The sequence below is a fragment of the Aureococcus anophagefferens genome (genome assembly GCF_000186865.1).
Source record: "Aureococcus anophagefferens unplaced genomic scaffold AURANscaffold_23, whole genome shotgun sequence".
In the NCBI taxonomy this organism is placed as follows: Eukaryota; class Pelagophyceae; order Pelagomonadales; family Pelagomonadaceae; genus Aureococcus; species Aureococcus anophagefferens.
This window is the reverse complement of record NW_008705583.1, coordinates 191,596-210,387: the sequence shown is the minus strand read 5'-3', so window position 1 is coordinate 210,387 and position 18,792 is coordinate 191,596. Positions and strand designations below refer to the sequence as shown.

The 18,792-nt window shown below is 71.8% G+C and overlaps 5 protein-coding genes across 5 annotated transcripts in view; 4 read left to right on the top strand and 1 right to left on the bottom strand.

Annotated features, from left to right (window-relative positions):
• The window catches only part of AURANDRAFT_72253 (hypothetical protein), a gene marked incomplete at both ends in the record, with an annotated part of 8,348 nt that extends 2,318 nt beyond the window's left edge, over nucleotides 1–6,030 (bottom strand). Inside the window, 4 exons of the mRNA XM_009041679.1 lie at nucleotides 575–1,918; nucleotides 2,780–3,268; nucleotides 3,353–3,625; nucleotides 3,688–6,030. Of these exons, the coding sequence (XP_009039927.1) occupies nucleotides 575–1,918; nucleotides 2,780–3,268; nucleotides 3,353–3,625; nucleotides 3,688–6,030 (4,449 nt within the window). The remainder of the gene's footprint in view (nucleotides 1–574; nucleotides 1,919–2,779; nucleotides 3,269–3,352; nucleotides 3,626–3,687) is intronic.
• Nucleotides 6,031–6,311: 281 nt separating this feature from the next.
• Nucleotides 6,312–7,421, top strand: AURANDRAFT_66477 (hypothetical protein; the record flags this gene model as incomplete). The annotated part of the gene is made up of 1 exon (XM_009041778.1): nucleotides 6,312–7,421. One exon carries the CDS (start codon nucleotides 6,312–6,314, stop codon nucleotides 7,419–7,421), a length of 1,110 nt encoding a protein of 369 aa, XP_009040026.1.
• Nucleotides 7,422–7,729: 308 nt separating this feature from the next.
• Nucleotides 7,730–8,941, top strand: AURANDRAFT_66476 (expressed protein; the record flags this gene model as incomplete). The annotated part of the gene is made up of 1 exon (XM_009041779.1): nucleotides 7,730–8,941. The coding sequence occupies one exon, from the start codon at nucleotides 7,730–7,732 to the stop codon at nucleotides 8,939–8,941; it is 1,212 nt and encodes a 403-aa protein (XP_009040027.1).
• A 418-nt stretch (nucleotides 8,942–9,359) lies between these two features.
• Nucleotides 9,360–10,587, top strand: AURANDRAFT_31049 (hypothetical protein; the record flags this gene model as incomplete). Its single annotated transcript, XM_009041780.1, has 2 exons — nucleotides 9,360–9,632; nucleotides 9,793–10,587. The coding sequence occupies 2 exons, from the start codon at nucleotides 9,360–9,362 to the stop codon at nucleotides 10,585–10,587; spliced, it is 1,068 nt and encodes a 355-aa protein (XP_009040028.1).
• Nucleotides 10,588–16,228: 5,641 nt separating this feature from the next.
• PLS1 (hypothetical protein) lies at nucleotides 16,229–17,529 on the top strand (the record flags this gene model as incomplete). Its single annotated transcript, XM_009041781.1, has 2 exons — nucleotides 16,229–16,456; nucleotides 16,536–17,529. Coding segments are annotated over 2 exons (970 nt in total), but the record flags the coding sequence as incomplete, so codon positions are not given.
• Between the last annotated feature and the right edge of the window lie 1,263 nt (nucleotides 17,530–18,792).

Here is an 18,792-nt window from a genome sequence, read left to right as displayed (position 1 = left end):
CCGACCCCCCCCGAGCGTGTACATACGCTGCGATCGCTCCGCAGGGCCCGCAGACCCCCCCCCGGCCCCGAGGGGGCGCCTTCGTCGCGAAACGGTCCGCCGCGTCGCCGTTACGACGTCGTTCCGGGAAAAAGCGTATTTTCCGCCTGATCCTCTCCGTAGGGGCTCTCTGGCGAGCCCGGTGTCGCGGCGCGAGAGGCCGTAGATTCGAACCAGCGATGTGACAGACAAATCGAGCGGAGCGCATCGTATGGCTGTCTCGCGACCTTCGGACAAAAGCTACGCCCTTCGGCCAGAAGATCTGGCCTGGCGCCTGCGGCGCGGGCTTCGCAAAAAGGTCAACGTGAAATGCAATATTGACGTCAACAACACAATTCCTTCGGCGCGCAGACCTGAGAAAAGACCCGTTCCGCCTAGTAAACTCGAGTGCTGGCGCCTGCTTGACGCTCAAGGCGTCGGGGTTCGTGCGAATCGACATGGCCTGTAGGCCTCGCACGGAAGAAGTAATTCGCGTGATTGACTCGGAAAGTTACGAGGTTCTACCCCCCGCGCGCCCCCCTCCCCCGCCCCCGACGACGAGGTAGTCCGCGACGGGCAGCACGGCGGAGCCCGGCCGCGCCTGCGCCGCCGCCGCCGCGTCGGCGATGAGCTCGGGCCCCTTGCCGCGGTCGACCTCGTTGCCGACCCAGTCGTCGACGGCGGGCACGGGCGCGAAGCGGAGCTGGAGCGTGTACTCGGCGAAGTTGACGAGGCCGTCGCCGCCGCGCGCGACGTCCCGCGAACCCGCGAGCGAGTCGTAGTCGACCCGCCCCCCCCGCCGCGGCAGGGGCGCGCCGCCCCGCTCGACGCCGCCGGTCTCGTCGCCGCGCGTGTCGCTCGGCCGCGGGTTCAGGAGCACCGTGGCGACGTCGTCGACGCGCGCGGCGCCCGGCAGGCGCCGCGCGAGGCGGTTCGCGGCGCCGCAGCCGAACTTCACGTGGTCCGCGCCGACGACGCCGACGGCCAGCCCCCCCGGCTTCGACGCGAGCCAGGTCTCCATGACGGACGCCATGGCCTCGTCCCAGAGCACGCGATTCGCGAGGAAGTTCTTGAAGGACGTGGTGCACGACGCGTCGTTCCCGACGCACTCGCTCGTCGTCGTCGCCGGCAGGATGCCCAGTTCGACGTGCAGCGCGTAGCTCGGCCGGATCGCGTAGCCCACGTAGCTCTTGAAGGCCACGGTCTTCGCGAAGGCCGCGAACCCCTGCGGATCGGGCAGGTAGCGCCCGCGCGCGGCGCGGTCCAGGCCCGCGAGGCCCGCCGCCGACACCTTCGCGGCGTCCTCGCCGTCGACGTTGAGCGCGAGCAGGTCCGCCTTCGCCGCCTTGGCCGCGCGGAAGACGGGCGCGTAGGCCTCGAAGGGCCAGCTCCACCGCTGCTCCCACTCCGTCGCCGCGGCGAGCCTCCGCTCGCTGAGCTTCCCCGCGCCGTAGGCGTCGAGCGCGGGCTGGAACCGCTGCTGGACGGCCTCGAAGCCCACGGCGAGCGGCCGCGACGGCTCGGCCGCGCGGAGCGCGGCCACGAGCTGCGCCTGGAGCGCGTGGTCCGCGACGGCGTCGTGATGCTCGCCGAGGAAGACGGCGCGCCGCCGCGCGAGCTGCGCGACGAGGGTCCGGGGGGCGACGGCCCGCGCCGACGGATTGAAGGACGCGCTGTCGCCGAGGACGGCGTAGGACTCCCAGGCGTTGAGCGGCGCGGCATCGATGGGCGCGGCGCCGGCGACGGCCGCGGGCGTCGCGCAGGATGCGGCGAGGCACCGCAGCGCGTCGCGGCGGCCGAGCTCGAGCGATGTGGCTGCGGTCACGAGCAATACGAAGCGTAGCATGATGCGGCGCTCCCGCTCTCCCATGCACGTGCGCTGCCAGTGTGCCAGGCTGACCTGCCCCGTAAATTATGGATGTTGCCTGTGCAACAAGCACCTGTGGTAAAAGCGAGATAGCGTCTGGGCCGCCGCTGCAGGCGCGGCGCGGCACGCCATGGGGAACGATGTGTCGAAGAACATGGCGAACCGCATGGCCATCGGCGCCATGAGCAACGTGACGGACGTCGAGAAGGCGCAGCTCATCAAGCTGTGCTTCAACCTCAAGGACATCGGCAAGCGCCAGGGCAACCCGAACATCGTCACCAAGGAGGAGTTCCACGAGGCCTTCCAGGGCGTCGACGTGAGCCAGAGCGACCGCGACGTCTTCGACCGCCTCTTCGTCATGCTCGACCGCACGGGCGAGGACCGCATCAACCACAAGGAGTTCATGATGGGCGTCTGCCCGTTCATCTCGGGCACGACGCTCGCGGTGCTCCAGCTCGCGTTCGAGCTCTACGAGGACGCGTCGGACAACATCAAATACAGCGACCTGCGCTTCATCCTCATGACCATCAACACCGTCGCGTCCTACTTCGGGGACCCGGTCATGCGCACGGACCAGGTCGACGAGCTCGTCGACGCCGCCGCGGAGAAGCTCGACCTCCCGCCCAAGAGCGGCACGCTCGTCATGGCGGACCTCGCGCCCTTCGTCGCGGGCCACGACCTCGTCACGGACTTCATCGAGGGCCGCGGCACGTCCCGCTACGGCAACAAGCTCTGACCGCGGGGGTTCGGGTCTAGGCTTAGCTCTGAAGCGCGGCGCGGGGTACATGTGCGCATGCAGGAATGCGCAAGGTGCGTGCACGCGCACATCACGCGAAGCAAAGAGGCCTGGCAAAGACACCGTTACTCCCCCCCCTCCGCGGCGGCGTGCCCCACGGCCAGTTCGACGGGGCCGAGGTCGCGGAGCACGTCGGGGACGCGCACGCCCCGCCGCGCGTGCGTGAGGGGCGCGATGGCGCCGTAGGCGTCGGTGCGGATGCGCGAGTGGAGGAGCCACTCGCTCGCGTCGACGCGGTGGTCGAGGTAGAAGGCCGTGTTCACGGGCGCGTCCGCGTCGCGCGCGCACGTCATCGCGAGGACGTGGTAGAGGCCGCACGCCGCGGCGACGCACTTGGCGCCCTTCGGGAACGCCGCGCGCGCGGGCCGGTGGCGGGGCGCGGCCCGCCCTAACACGTCGCCGTCGCCCCAGAGGTAGAGCTCGCCGGCGAACGTCAGCGCGGCCGTGAAGGAGTGGCCCGCGCCGAGCCAGACGACGTCCTCGAGGTCGCGGACGCGCGTCGGCCGGCCGTCCTCGCCGTCCGCGAGCGTGCGGTCGAAGCCCTCGCGGCCCCGGCCGACGGCGGGCCCCAGGCCCCAGGTGAAGACCTACCAAGCATGACGGTGACGATTCCCTCGTTGTTTTCCCGGTCGAAATCTCTAAAAAATCGTCGCGGCCGCACTGGTCCAGACGTGGCCCGCGGCCGTAAGGCACGCCGTGTGGTACGCGCCGACGGCGACGGATACGACGGGCGACCGCGTCGGCGCGTCGTCCTCGACGCGCGTCGCGGCCTCCAGGGCCACGCGGCCGGGCGCCATCGGGTCGCCGCCGCGGCCCAGGGGCACGGGCTCCAGCACCTCGTCGAGGTCGCCCGACGCCAGGCCCAGGTGCCGCGCGATCTCGCGCGCCCAGGACACGGGCGCGGCGGTTTCGGGCGGGTGCCGCGGCGCGCGCCACGTCCAGACCTACCAAGCATGCTTCCTCATTGTTGTCCCACCCCGAATCTCTCGTAAATCGTCGCGGCCACGCTGGTCCAGACGTGGCCGCTCCGCTCCAGCGCGACGGAGTGCTCGACGCCGCAGGTGATGGCCGCGACGGCGACGGCGTCCAGGGGCTTCGGCGGCGCCTTGGCCGCGTCGCCGTAGCGCTCCATCGCGTCGAGCTGCGCGTCGAGCCGCTTGCCGCCCAGCCGCTTCGCCTCCGCGCCGTCGCGCCCCACGGCGACGACGCTCGTCGAGTCCGCGGCGATGTGGCGCACGGCCGGCGGCGGCGCCCTGAGCGCGTCCGCGCCGTCGTCGAGGTCCAGGTCGCCGCGGAAGACGTCCGCGACGCGCGCGGGCGCTCGCACGCGCGTGTCGCCCGCGCGCGCGGGGCCCGCGTCCTCGGCGTAGGTCGCGCCCGCGGAGCTCGCGGCGGAGACGCTCTGGCGCACGTTGAGGCACGCGTCGAAGCCCCAGGAGTAGACCCGGCCGCGCCAGTCGAGCACCGCCGAGTGGTGCGGGCCCGCGACGAGCTGCTTCACGGGCACGGGCCGCAGCGCTTCGAGCTCCTTCGGCGCGGCGAAGGTGACGTCGTCGTCGTCGTGGCCCAGCGCGCCGCCGGCGCCCCGCCCCCAGGACCAGACGCGCTGCGACGCGAGGCACCGGCAGAGCTCGCGCCGGTAGCCCGCGCCCGCGGCGCCGCTCCGCGCGCGCGCGGCCGCGTCCGGCGACAGGCCGTCGGCGCCCGGCGCGGGCAGCGTGCGCAGCCGCTCCGTGGCCTTGAGCGCGTCCTCCGCGCGCAGCTCGCCGCCGAACCAGGACCCGTCGTTCGGCGACGCGCCGAAGTCGCGGAGCGCGGTCGTGCGCCAGAAGGTGCCCCCGAAGCCGTCGACGGCGAGGCGCCGCGACGCGCAGAAGAGCCGCATCTGGTCGCATACGGGCAGGTGCGCGACGACGCGCCGCTTCTGCTGGAACGTGAGGCCCGCGCCGAGGGCGTCGTCGCGGCGGCCCTGCGGCGGCCGCGCGCGGTCGTCCGCCGCGAGGCCCAGGACCCGGCCCTCCTCGTCCTCGAAGGCCATGCGCGCGCGCTCGTCGCCGCGCCGCTCGAAGGCGTCGCCGTCGAAGAAGGCGCCCGCGCCGCGCGGGTCCTCGGACGCGAGCAGCGCGGTCTCCGCGGCCGCGTTCGCCGCGCGGCCCGCCGCGTGGCGCGCGGCGCGGCCGTCCTCGCGGCCCATGGCCTCCGCCTCCGCGATCCTCCGGAGCCCCGCGGGCGACTCGTCGACGACCAGACGCATGCGCGGCACCTGGTTCCGGCCGCCGAGGTGCACGCGCCGCGCGACGCGCGCCATGGGGTCGACGTCGACGTCCGAGCCGCCGGCGCCCGCGAGCCGCAGGCGCAGCGCCTCGCGCGCGCCGTACTTGTCCGCCCACCAGAGCACGTACTTCTCCTCCACGGGCCGCGGGCCCCGCTTGAGGTTCGCGACGCGCACGGCCGCCGCCGCGGTCTCGCGCGCGCGCTCCGGCGCGAAGCCGTGCTCCGCGGCGAGCTCGCGCGCGACGGCCGCCTGGTCGATCTCCAGCGTCGGCTCGCTCACGACGACGACGGGCACGGACCCGGAGAAGCGGACGACGAAGCGGCTGTAGCGCGCGGGCGCGGGGTCGCCGCCGCCATCGTCGGCGTCGCCGTCGTCGTCGTCGTCGTCGTCGGGGAGCCCCGGGATGGGCAGGTCGAGGACGTCGTCGTCCGAGGCGTCGCCGGGCTCGACGACGTAGCCGTCCTCGTCCAGCGCGACCGGCTCCTCGTCGAGGGCGACGCGCGGCTCCCGGTCGAGCGCGTAGCCGTCGGCCGGCGCCTCGCGGCGCAGGTCCTCGAGCGGCGGCAGGTCCGCGGCCCTCGCCTCGTCGAGGCGCCGCGCCTGGTGCCGCTTCCGCGGCCGCGGCGCGCGCGCGGGCGGCTCGTCGTCCTCAAGGAGCACGGCGTCCGACGCCCACTTGGACTCGCCCTCGCGGCGGTGCGGCGGAGCGGGCTCGCCCTCGCGGCGGTGCGGCGGAGCGGGCTCGCCCTCGCGGCGGTGCAGCTCCGCGTACATGGCCTCCATGTCCGCGCGCGCGCGCGCCTCGGCCGCGGCGTCGTCGGCCGCGGCGGCCTCGTCCTCGGCGGCGAGCGCGGCCTCCTCGACGTCGAGGGACGTGCGCGCCGCCGACGCGAGCTCCGCGAGCGCCGACGGCGGGCCGAGCTTCTGCCGGTCGATCGGGATGGCGAACGTCGCCTCGACGGCGGCCTTGACGTGGTGCAGCGCCGCCGCGCCGCCCACGGCGAGTTCGACCTCCGTGACGCGCAGCACGAGGCCGTCCTCGACCCAGCGCACGCGCGTCGTCCAGGTCGCCATGGCTGACGCCGCGCGCGGAGGCGCCGCGGAGGCACACTTCGTGCTCCTCTCGCAGAGCGCGCTTTTTCGTTTACCCCATAACTTGCAGCTCTGCAATTACGAGCTCGGGCAGCCCACAAAAGTCGCCTTGCCTGCTTCGACGCCACTCGTGGCGGCGGGGTGCCGGCGGTGCCATGTCGAAGATGATGCAGGCCGAGGGGGAGATCGACTACACGAACATGAACCCCGGCATCGCGTCGTCCATCAAGAACAACCCGCGGCTCCAGCAGAAGATCAAGAACATGAAGGTGCGCCAGGCCGAGTTCGAGGCGGAGAAGAAGGAGATCATGCGGAGCGGGCGCGTCCAGCAGAACTGCAAGTGGCAGTGGACGGACTGGGACGACGAGGGCAAGTGCACGACGAAGGAGATCTTCGTCCACATCCAGCTGCCCAAGGGGACGACGAAGGAGCAGCTCCGCATCAAGACGCTCCGCCAGCTCTTCGAGGTCAAGGTGCTCGCCCCGAACTCCAACGGCATCGAGAAGCGGCTGAGCGCGAGGCCCGACGTCGCCGCCGTCGACGCGCCCCAGAAGATCGTGAGCCCCGTCATGACGACGCCCGCGGCGTCGATGATGCCGCCGGCCGACTACCCGCTCGACGAGCCCCACGCGGAGTGGACGAAGCACGCCCACGCCCAGCAGGTCCAGGCGCTGGGCAACACGGACGTGGGCATCCACGCGGACTACACGTCCGCCGACGCCGGCGAGGAGCGCAAGAAGGCGCTCCTGGCGCGCCACAAGCTCGACGAGTACAAGGACGACAACAAGCTCAACAACGCGCTCGCCAAGTCCAACGAGTGGCGCGCGTCCTGGCGCATGGCGAGCCACACGGCCATGCTCGACTGCATCTCCGCCGGCGGCACGAGCCGCGCGCGGAGCCCCGCGGTGCTCGCGGTGCTCCGCCACGATTTGGAGCTCGCCAAGGTCGAGGACCGCCTCGAGGACGCGATCAACTTCGACAAGGCGCTGGAGGCCGCCGGCGCGCCCAAGCCCGGGTCTGCCGCCATGGAGAAGATGTACAAGGACACGGAGCTCCAGAAGCGCAAGGAGGCCTTCGTCGCCAAGGTCCGCGCGCAGGCGGGCCTGCCCGCGGAGGTCGCGGAGCAGCCCAAGGACCTCATCTCCATCCTCACGGCGCCGGAGCCCAAGCGCGTCGACACGGTCCTCCTCCGCGGCGACCTCTTCATGCCCCTCGACGTCGAGGGCACCGTCTGGCACATCGAGGGCCAGTGGCTCAAGATGGAGCTCACGAAGGACGGCATGGCGGGCTTCGAGTGGCCCAACCTCTTCAAGACCGACGAGTTCCGCCACAAGAAGGTCAAGCCCTACGAGATGATCGGCGGCCCGCCCTGAGGACACCGCGCGCGCGGCCCGCCGCGGCGCGCGCCGCCCTCGCGCCGGGCGGCCCGGTCCGTCGCGGCTCCTAACACCTCGCCGATCGACGATACGTGGCTCTAGGCCCGCAGATGGATCTCGCGATCGCCCGTGATCGCCTGCGCGACTTCCCGCGGCGCAAAAAAAAAAGGAAGCACCGGCTGATATCAGCTTAGTCAACCTCCTCGTGTTTCACACTCCATCATTATGGTCCCTCTGGCAGCGTAGCGCCGCGTGAAACAACATGCAAATGGTCCCTCGGGCAGCGTAGCGCCGCGTGAAACAACATGCAAGCGGCGATCGCGGCGAAGGACGCGGAGATCGAGCGCTTGACCACGGAAAATGCTGCGCTCAAGCAGCAGCTGCTCAGCAATGGGCTCGTGCCCGGCGCTGCCCCGTCGCACAAGGAGCTGCCCGCGGCCCTGCAAAATTTCGTCCCGCTGGCGAACGCGCCCGCGGTCCAAGCGGTCCTGCCGGCCCTCGACGCCGCGACGGAGGCCGTGGGCCGCGCGGCCGACGCCGCCGCGCTCGACGCCGCCATCGAGGCGCTCCGGGCCGTGGGCGAGACCGCGGTCGAAGCCTACGCCGCGGCGATCGCGGAGCGTGTCGCGCAGCCCGACTGCATCAGCAGCTGCCAGGAGGCCCTGATCGCGGGGGACGGCAAGTTCGAAAAGGTCTACGACGTCGTCTGGGGCTACATCGAGGCCTCCGAGGACGCGCGGGCGCTGCCCGGAGCCGCCGACGAGCTCCGCGCCGCGGCGGCGGCGCCCGCGGGCGCGAAGCCGACGCAGCACGTCGCCGATCTCTACGAGCTCTACCGCGCGGCCGCGAAGGCGCAGCCCGCCTTCCGGGCCGCGTGCGGCGCGCTGCAGACGCGCCTCGACGCCGCGGGCGTGCGCGCGCGCGTCGAACGCGCGCCGCTCAAGCACTGCGGGCGCATCATCGAGAAGATGGCCTTCGCGGGCGACGCGCGGGCGGGCGCCGCGGCGACGGTCCTCGACGTGAACCGCGGCATGCTCGTCTGCGAAGACGCGAGGGCGATGAGGGCGGTGCTCCATGCATTCACAGCATGCGCGTCCGCGGGCGACTTCGCCGTGGCCCGCGTCAAGGACCGCCACGCGACGCCGTCGCCGGGCGGCTGGCGCGACGCGCTCGTCAACGTCGTCGTCGGCGACCACGTCTGCGAGTTCCAGGTCGTCCACCAGTCCATGCTCGTCGCGCGCGTCGGCCTCGACGGCCACGGCGTCTACGACCGCATCCGGAACTGCGCCGAGCTCCTCGAGAAGCTCGGCATGCTCGGCAGCCGGGTCAACGAGACGGGCGCGGGCTGGAGCTTCGACATGGGCGCGCCGTCCAAGCCCAAGGGCAAGAAGCCCGTCCTCTCGTCGAGCCGGAACCCGCGGAAGAGCCGGAGCAAGATCGCCGAGGCCGAGGCGACGGGGACGGACGCCGCGGCGAGCGCCATCCAGGCGCGCGTCCGCGGCCGCCAGGGCCGATAATAGTCAAAATTAGGCTTCAACCTTCGCATCTCATAAAGCGTAATACACGATGGCGTCGTTCGATGGCAGCCCCGACGCGTCGTCGTCGTCGGCGGCGGCGGCGCCGGCGTGGCAGGCGAAGCTGCTGGCGAAGTACCGGGCGCGCGGCGCCGAGGAGCGCGCGGCGATCAAGGCCCGGGACCGGGAGGCGACGGACGCCGAGTTCGAGCGGCTCATGGCCGACAAGGCGGCGGCGGACCGGTCGGCCCACGCGTCCTTCGCGAAGATCCCGCGCTTCTTCGCCGGCGGGCGGCGGCTCCAGCAGAAGCTGCGCGCCCTGGCCGAGGCCAAGGGCCACGCCGAGTTCGAGCGCAAGATCCTCAGCTGGGACGAGCTCGAGGAGCTCCGCGCCGCGCTCGGCGCGGCGCAGAGCGAGCCCATGGACGGCTCGGGACGGATCAACTACGAGCAGCTCTGCGAGATCCGGCGGGACCTGGAGGCGGCGTCGGGGTCCGACATCTTCCACGGGCCCCTGAGCGCGCGGAAGTTCCTCCAGCTGCCGCGCGACCAGCACTCGCGCATCTCCGCGCGCGACCTCTACAACCGCGTGGACCGCGAGACCTGCGTCGCCAAGACGCAGCTCACCATGCGGCCCTACGACGGCAGCGGCAAGGGCTACCTGCGGGAGCACGAGCTCGAAAGGTACATCTACGTCTTCGTCGGGGCGGGAAACGGGCGCGACGTTCCCGACTTCAAAGGCTCCGATCCCCGCCGTTTCCCGCTCGCGTCGGCTGGTTTTTGGACGAGCGATCATCGCTCGGAGCGGTCTCGAAGCGTAGCTGTTGTTTATCTGGAACCATGTTTCTGCCCAGGACTTCATCCCGGAGATGCCTCTGGCCTCGTCGATGGACGACAAGTTCCACGCGTTCTACGTCTTCACGGCCGTGCGGCGCTTCATGTTCTTCCTGGACCCGAAGCGCCGGAGCCGCATCCCCATCGCGACGCTCGCGGCGAGCGACATCTCCTTCGAGCTCCACGAGATGGCCGACGTCGCCGCGGGCTCGGACCGCGCGGCGCGGAGCTCGTGGTTCCTCCCGGACAACGCGAAGCGCGTCTACAGCGACTACCTCGAGCTCGACGAGGACCACAACGGCATGCTGTCCAAGGCCGAGCTCCTGAATTTTCGCGGGCTGCGGGGCGAGGCGCGGCTCACGAAGGCCTTCGTGGAGCGCGTCTACGCGGAGATCATCACGTACCGGACGAACGAGGCCACGGGCGAGGGCGAGATGGACTTCAAGACCTACCTGGACCTCGTCCTCGCCTTCGAGAATCTCGCGACGCCCCAGGCCCTGGCCTACTTCTGGCGCCTCCTCGACGTGAAGAAGCAGGGCTCCATCGACGTCTTCACGATCAACTACTTCTTCCGCGAGATCGCCGACAGCATCCGCGACGAGGGCTACGACGCGCCCATCACGGCCGACGTCGTCGACGAGATCTTCGACATGGTCAAGCCCAAGGACCCGACGAAGATCACCTACGACGACCTCCGCGACTCCAAGCAGGCCCACACGGTCATCTCCATGCTCACGGACGTCGCGGGCTTCCTCGCCTACGACAACCGCGAGCACATGATGCAGCCCGAGGACGACGACCTCGAGGAGAGCTAGGGGCCTTATTATTGGTCGACGGGGAAGGTCGGCGCGACGACGCCCGTGGCGAGCTCGTAGGGGAGCCGCTTCGGCGTCGACTCGTAGGGGTCGTCGCCGCGGCGCTGCTCCAGGTACTCGATGTTCTGCTCGACGGCGGCGCGCACAGCCGCGTAGAGCGCGTCGCAGGCCGCGCCGCTCCTCGGGTCGACGGCCGCGGTGTCGAAGGCCCGCCCGCAGATGAAGTAGTGGCGCCGGGGGAAGCCGTTGGGCGACACGAGCGGCGGCACGAAGTCGTCGCCGGGCACGAGGGACACCAGGTCCTTCGTCCGCTCCCGGAAGAAGGTGCCGACGGCGTCGTCGCGCGCCAGGAGCTCGTCCGTGTCCTGCACGTAGGAGCCGTCGTCGCCGAAGAACTCGTCGCCGCCCATGCCCCCGAAGGGGACGATCGTCGCGTTGTAGCGCGCGGCGATCTTGACGAGGGCCGACGACTCGGGCCATTGCAGGACGTACTGCTCGCCGCGGCGCTTGAAGACCTCGCGCGCGCCCCCCGGGAACACGAGGCAGTGCCGGCCCTCCGCGAGGGCGCCGCAGAGCTCGCGCGCGCCCGCGGGCCGCGCGTCGAAGCGCCGCAGCATCGCCGCGGACCCGGGGAGCGGGTAGGGCAGCGGCGCGAGGGGCGACTCGTCCAAAAGCAGCGGCGGGTAGACCAACGGCACGACCCCCAGGCGCTTCTCCGCGAGGAACTCCTCCACCAGGAGCACGCCGTCCAGGCCGAACAACTGGTGATTGCCCACCAGCAAAAGAGGCCCGCTCGCGGGCACGTGGCGCAGGCCCGCCTCGACGTTGCCCTCGGGAGAGGTAGAAAAGAACTTGGGCGACACGATTTGCCGCGCGGCCTTCATCGAGTACTCGATGGGCGTCCGCGGCGCCGTCGACAGCGCCGACGCCGTCCGCGCGCCGTCCGGCAGCAGGCCCGCCTCGGCGAAGACGGAGAGCAGGTTCAGGTCCTCGAAGAGCACGTGCGGCGCGCCCGGCTCGACGCGCACCGCCGCGCCGTCGCAGAGCCGCGCGAGGCGCCGGCTCTCGGACACGCTCGGCAGCACGGCGTCGCCGCCCGACGCGACGAAGACCGCGCGCGCGCTCCAGGGCGGCGCGGCGCCCTTCAAGCGGTCCAGGGCCGCGTTCACGGACGCCGCGCCGCGCCGCACGACGTCGCGCTCGCGGTGCGCCAGCGTCGCCGGCGGCAGCGCGGCCGCGAGCGCGCCGCCCGACGCCAGCAGCGCGCCCGGCCCGCGGTCGCTGGACCCGGCGAGGCCGTCGGTCCAGCCCGAGCGGCCGAAGAGCGGGCTCACGACGCCGGACAGCGACGAGTAGAGGCTCTGCGGGATGCGCGGCAGCAGCGGCGCGACGAGCGACACGGGCGCGCGCGCGTAGGACGTCGCGGCGTTGCAGACCACGAGCGCGTCGACGAGCTGGGGCCGCGCGAGCGCGAAGCCCAGCGCCTATGAGCAACGATTTCGCACGATGTGTCCGTCGAATTTCCGACGAGCGAGCTTCGCACCGCGACATTCGCATGCCGCGAAGGCTGTTGCACAAGTCATGAGACGCCGCGTAGCGCGATGACCGCGCCCATGGACTCGCCGACGACCGACACGGCGTCGCCGCCGGCCTCCGCGACGGCGAGGCGCACGAGCGCGCCGTGGTCGGCGACGTCGTCGGCGTCGAGCACGAGCGACCGCACGTCGTAGAACTCGCTGAGCCGCCGGCGATTGCCGATGCCAACGCGGTCCGTGCCGTCCACGCCGCCAAAAACAAGCAGCTTAGGCTTGTCGCTGGAGGTTTCGTCGAAGCGCACGAAGCGCGCAGTCGGCGGCGGCGTTTCTGGTATGCTCTTGAATTCACGTATCGATGCGCGACGGTGCGGTGGTGATGCTGGCGCGAAGGCTGCGCAGGCGGTGACGCATACGAGCAGCACGCGCAGGCACATCGTGTGCCAGCACAGGGGCCTTGAGCGGCAACCAAACTTGTTGAACTTACGCCTCCGAGCTGTAGCGCCGGACGAGGTCCTTGACGCGGCCATCCTCGGTACCCGTACGCTGCTCGGCGACGTCGAGGCCGAAGGGCGCCCGGAGCGACCGCCCACCGGCGGAGAGGCGCGCGGAGAGGGAGCCGGGCAGTTCCGCGTCGTCGTCGTCGTCGACGGTCGCCAGCGTGGCCGCGCCGCGGAGCGGGGAGAGGTCCCCGTCGACGCTCGTCGCCGTCGAAAAGGGCCAGCTCGAGCGCCGCGACCCGCGCGCCTTCCCGGGCACCTTCTCGACGTCCGCGCCGTCGAGCGCCGCGCAGGGCGGGCGCCGCGCCGCGCGGACGAGCGCGACGAACAAGAGGCCGCGCGCGACGGCGAAGTTGAGGACGAGCGTCGCGATCGAGAGCGCGACGCGGTCCTCGAAGCTGCGGTAGCCGAAGAAGTCGATGACGTTGGAGCCGTCGTAGCACTCGGCCGGGAACGCGCGCGCGGCGCAAAAAAATGCGCGGTCCTCGAAGGCGTAGAAGACGAGGAGCCCCATCGCCGAGTAGCCCGGCAGCGCGCGCGCGACCAAAGCCCAGGCCGCGTGCATGTCGGAGACGCGCTTCACGACGCCCGCGAGCAGAAAGACGACGAAGTTGTAGACGCCGGAGAGCACGATGCCCGGCGTCGCGTCCTCCGGCGGCGCCGCGACGTGGAAGAAGAGGGAGCCCGTCGCGTGGAACGCGTGCTGCGCCAACAGGAAGACGACGAGCATGGGCAAAAGCCGGTCCGGCGCCGCGGCGCCGCAGCCGTAGAAGACGGCGAGGAAGAAGGGCGCGGCCCCGACGTTGACGACGACGAAGTCGCGCGCGACGACGAAGGCGAAGTAGTTGCGCGCGGTGTCGTAGCGCGCGGCCGCGTCGCGCTCGAAGCGCGCGCGCTCCGCCGGCGCGAGCACGGCGTTCGCCTGGAAGTTGGACACGCCGCAGAGCGTCGTGAGCCCGATGAAGAGCACGAAGACGACGTCCGCGCCGTCCGCCGTCGACGTCAAGCGGTGGCCGCGGCCCTCGGGGTTGAAGAGGCTCGCGACGACGGCCGCGAGCGACAGCGCCGTCGCGCCGTAGCCCCCCAGCTTCGCGGCGCCGGACTCGCGCGAAAAGCGCCGGAGCGCGAGCACGAAGCGGCGCCGCGTCTCGCCGCGGAAGTACGTCGTCCGGTGGACCGTCGGGTCGTCCGTCTCGTTCTTGGAGCCGCCGAGCTCCGGCGGCGGCGCGAGCGCGAGGCCCGCGTCGATCAACTCGCGCCGCGCCTCGAGGAGCACGTCCGCCGGGTTGAGCGCGACGTCCGGCGCCGTACCGCGGAGCGCCGCGGCGGCGTCGGCGACGTCCTCGGGCCGCGCGACGTCGCAGCCGTCGCCGCCGGACCGCAGCGCGAGGACTTTGTCGAAGAGGGCGAAGATCTCGGCGCTGGGCTGGTGGATGACGACGACGACGTTGAGGCCCCGCGCGGCGAGCGCCGCCGCGCCGCGCATGAGCGCCAAAGCCGTCGCCGCGTCCTGGCCCGACGTGAGCTCGTCGAGCGCGAGCACCGAGGGGAGCGCGAGGAGGCGGATCGCGAGGAGCAGGCGCCGGTGCTGGCCCTCGGAGAGCTTGTCGACGCGCGTGCCGTCGTGGCCCTCGAGGCGGACCTCGCGCTGCACCGCGGCCGCGCGCCGGAGCCGCGTGGCCACGGGCGCCTGGAGCGGGATCGTCAGCGCGTAGTAGCGCAGCTGCTCGCCGAGCGTGAGCGCGCCGGACAGGGGCAGGTCGCAGGTCGCGGACGACAGCTGCGTGCGCTCCGCGGCCCAGGCCCGCGACCGCGGGACCGCCGCCGCGCCGCCGACCTCGCTCGCGGCGAGCTCGCCCGCGGCGACGAGGCCGAAGGCCCGCTCGCGGCCGACGCAGATCTTGAGGAGCGTCGTCTTGCCCGAGCCCGACGGCCCGACGATCGCCGTCAGCGACGCCGCGTCGAAGGCGCCGTGGACGCCCCGGAGCACGCGCCTCGCGCCGCGCGCGCCGCGCGCGACGCAGCCGAGGCCGCGGAACGCGAGGCGCACGCGCCGCGTCGGCAGCGCGTCCTCCGGCGGCGGCGGCGGCGGCGCGAGCGTCCGGCACGACGCCCCGGGGGACCGGCTCGACGCCCCGAGGGTCCGGCTCGACGCCCCGAGGGACCGGCTCGACGGGCTGCTCGCGAGGCTCCGCGTCGAGCCGTCTCCGGCGGGCACGTCCTCGATGGACATCGACCGCCGGAGGCTCAGGCGCGCGGCTGGCCCGGAGAACGTGACCGACGCGTCGGCCGACAACCGGACCGACAACGTGTGCGACGGCGCGAGCGAGCCGACCTCGACGAGCGAGACGTCGCCGCGGCGGTCCCGCGCGAGCCGCGGCGGCGCGGCGACGTCGCGCCAGCCCAGCGCGCCCGCCGCGGCGAGGACGAGCGCGACCGCGAGGGGCGCGAGCAGCAGGAGGCCGCCGACGACGCCGAGCGGCGGCCGCGACGCCGCGGCCTCGTCGCCGTAGGGCGGCGACACGTCGTCGCAGAAGGCGACGACGCGCGCGCCGGCCCGCGGCGGCGCGGCGCACTTCTCGCTCTCGGGGCCGAGGTGCGGGCAATGGACGATGGGGTCGAGGAGCGCGAGCTGGAGGTGCATCTGGCGGCACGCGCGCGTGTCGCCCGCGAAGAAGCCCCCCGCGCCGTCGAGGCAGCGGTCCGCGACGTCGCGCGAGAGGTAGCGCACGCACGCCTCCATAGACTCGTAGGGGAAGAGGCTGTCCGGGCAGTAGGCGAGCGCGCCGGAGCAGAGCGCGCTCGGCCGCATGCCGATGCGCTCCATGAACGCGTAGGTCGGCCGCGAGAACTCCGTGTACGTCAGCCGGTACTCCTCGCCGATTTCGTCGCTGAAGCCGAGGCGGAGGATCGTCGTCTCGAACTCCGCGTCCTCGAGCGTCTCGCCCGCGAAGCCCGCGGCCGTCTTCCACGTGTAGTTCATGACCCAGTCGTCGCTCCCGCCGCGCGCCTCGAAGCGCTGGATCTCGATGGGGCTGTGGAGGAACGCGCCGAGGTTGAACGCGGGGCTCAGCGTGTACGCGTACTCCACGAACTCGTCGCGGCCGAGGTACGCGCCGATGTGCGGCTGCCAGTACTCGATGGCCGGCGAGCAGATGGCCGTGATTTCCGCGTCCCAGCGGGCGCTGTCGCTCGCGTAGGGCTCGCGCCAGTCGATGAGCACCGTGAGCTTGACCGCCGTCGCTTCGCGGTCGACGTCGACGAAGCAGGACGGGAGCGGCGACCCGCACGCGCGCGCGAGCGCATAGGCGGCGTAGGTTTCGTTTGATGTCAGGGCCGCGTAGCCCGAGGAGTTGCGCACGTTCGCCGCGCACCAGTCGCCCTCGTCGAGGGAACCGTAGAGGGCACAACATTCTTCATTCGGAGCGTCGAGGGGTCGACAGGTGCGCTCGAGGTCGTGCAGGGAGCACGCTGTCGCCGTTGTTATGAGGAACCAGAACGCGCGGGGCATGCTGCCGGTCATCTGGCAAGGCGGACCGGGCGCACGTGCAGAGCTTGATTTTACCGGGAATTTTTTTGCCAAAGCTTTTGGGTGAAGAGACGGTGAAGCATGAGCGATCCGATCGTCGCCACCGTCGTCGCGCCGGCCATGGGTGGCCACGCTAAACCAGGAGCCGTTCTCGATGTCCCCATGACGGGTTTGAACCCCTTGATTGGCTTGGGCGCGTTCCAGGTCCAACAGCAGGTCGAGATGCTCGAGGCGGCCCTGAACGTGATCAACATCGACTACGAAGGCGCGAACAAGTATAAGGTCAAGGACCCCGAGGGCCGCGACATGCGAATATCGGCGTCGACGACCGAAGTTACCGAACGAGTGCGCGCGGACCCGCGCGTCCGAACGCGCAACCGAACGCAGGTACTTCGTCGCCGAGGAGTCGGGGTGCTGCATGCGCCAGCTCTGCTCGCCGAACCACTCGATGAAGCTCCACATGACGGACATGGCCGGCCGCAAGGTGCTGACGATGGACCGGCCGTGGACCTTCAACTGCTGCTGCTGCGAGTGGGGCAACCTCTGCGGCAAGACGCACATGGACGTCTACATGGGCGAGCAAGACGAGCAGAAGATGATCGGTTCCGTGCGCATGCCCTGCTTCGGCGGCGGCTTCTCGCCGAAATTCGACATCCACGACGTCGACGGCGACGTCCAAGCCTCCGTCACGGGGCCCTGCTGCTTCATCAGCGACCTCTGCGGAGCCAAGTTCGGTGTCAAGGATAAGGTCGGCAACGACGTCGGCACGGTTAACAAGCTGGGCGTCAAGTCGATGGGGGATTTCGCCAAGGAGGCGATGACGGACGCGGACAACTTCGAGATCACGTTCCCGGTGGAGACGCGCGTCGAGACGAAGGCGCTCATGATCGGCACGTTGCTCCTCCTCGACTACACGTTCTTCGAGGGCGAGGGCGCCTTCGAGATCGACCCGTGCGGCCGCGGCTGCAAGTTCAAGCTCTGCGACATCTTCTGCTGCGGCTGCATCGTCCCGTGCACGTGCAACTGTCAGCGGGACAACGGCGGGGCGCCGCCGAAGCCGGACGGCGGCCCGCCGACGCCGGACGTCGCGCCCGTCGCCGCCGCCGCGACCATGCTCCGCGACGAGTGAGCGGCGCGCCGTCGCCGAGGCCGCCCCGCGCCGTCGTCGAGGCCAGCCCCCTCGAGCGCGCCGTTCCCCGCGCCGCCGTCGCCGAGGCCGCCCCGCGCCTCAATCCCAAGCGAGTCGAGCTCGAGCTGCGACGATGCACCCGCACGCTCGGCCTGGCGCGCCGCACGCAACGCAAACGTGGCTCTCGGAGAACCCCGGCCTCACTTCCGAAGAGCTTACTGTCCTACTTGAGTAGGGACGAACTGTTCGAGCAAACCACGGTTCACCACCAGTTGTAGAAGGGCACGTGGCCGGGGTCGTAGGGCTTGCGCGTGGCGTCGACCTCGTCGAAGGCGGCCTTGGTGCCGAAGCGCTTCGCCTGCAGGAGCTTGACCTGGCGGATGAGGTAGTGGCGGCTCTCCTTGCCGTACCACGAGCCCGCGACGTAGGGCAGCGCCGCGAGGTCCTTGTCGGTCACGCGGTATTCGCCCTTGGCGCCCGTCTTCGTGACAAGACCCGTCTTCTTGGAGCAACAGGCCTTGCAGACCAAGACTTTGTAGACCGCGTGGCGTTTCGGCGGTTTCGCGCGCCGGCAGTGCACGCACGCGTCGGCGAGCGCGGTCAGCGGCAGCCAGGGCTTCTCCGCGAGCAGGCGCTGCGTCGCCCCGACGTGCGAGTTGTCCCAGGGCGAGGCCCGCACCTCCTCCTTCGGCTTCCACGCGGCGACGCACGGAGCGACGCGCCGCGCGACTTCGACGAGCGGAGCCCAGAAACGATCCGGGAGGCGCGCGAGCAGATTCTTCATCGACTTGGACGTGACCAGGAGCCGTCCGACGGCTTTCATGCGCGCGAGGTCGTCCAAGGAGGCGCGGCCGCACTCGACGTACTCGAAGACGTGCCGCCAACCGTCGCCGTGCAGGCGGAGCGCACCGGAGGGCGCCGTCGACTGCGGGCGCGGCTTCTTCGCCTTCTTCGTCGTCTTCTTGGCCATCACGATCACGGGGTGAGCGTCGCGCGAATACAATAAGGTTCTCGCGCGCGCACGGGAGGCAATAATTGACCGACAGATCGAGAGAATCTCAAATCCGCGCGCCGTGGCAGAAATGAGAGCTGATGTCCGACCGACTCCGCGGCGCCCGCGTCTCGAGGGGGCCCTGCACAACGGTGCGTGCCGCGGTCCCCGGCCACGTCCCCGGCCCGTGCCCGGGCCGTGCCCGGGGCCCCGTGCCGGGCCCGTGCCGGGCCTCCCCGGCCCGTGCCCGGCCCGTGCCCGGGGCCCGTGCCGAGTGCCGGGCCCGTGCCGGGCCGCGTGGCCCGTGCCCGGCCCGTGCCCGGGGGCCCGTGCCGAGTGCCGTGCCGCGTGCCGGGCCCGTGCCGGGCCGCGTGCCCGGAGCGCATTTACCGTGCCGGAACCCCCGTGCCCGCCGTCCCCGGCCCCCGTCCCGGGGCCGGACCGTCGTGCAGGGGCCCGTGTCTCGACGCCGCCGGGGCCGCCCCGCGCCTCGTCCCCGCGCCTCAATCCCACACCGCGACCCC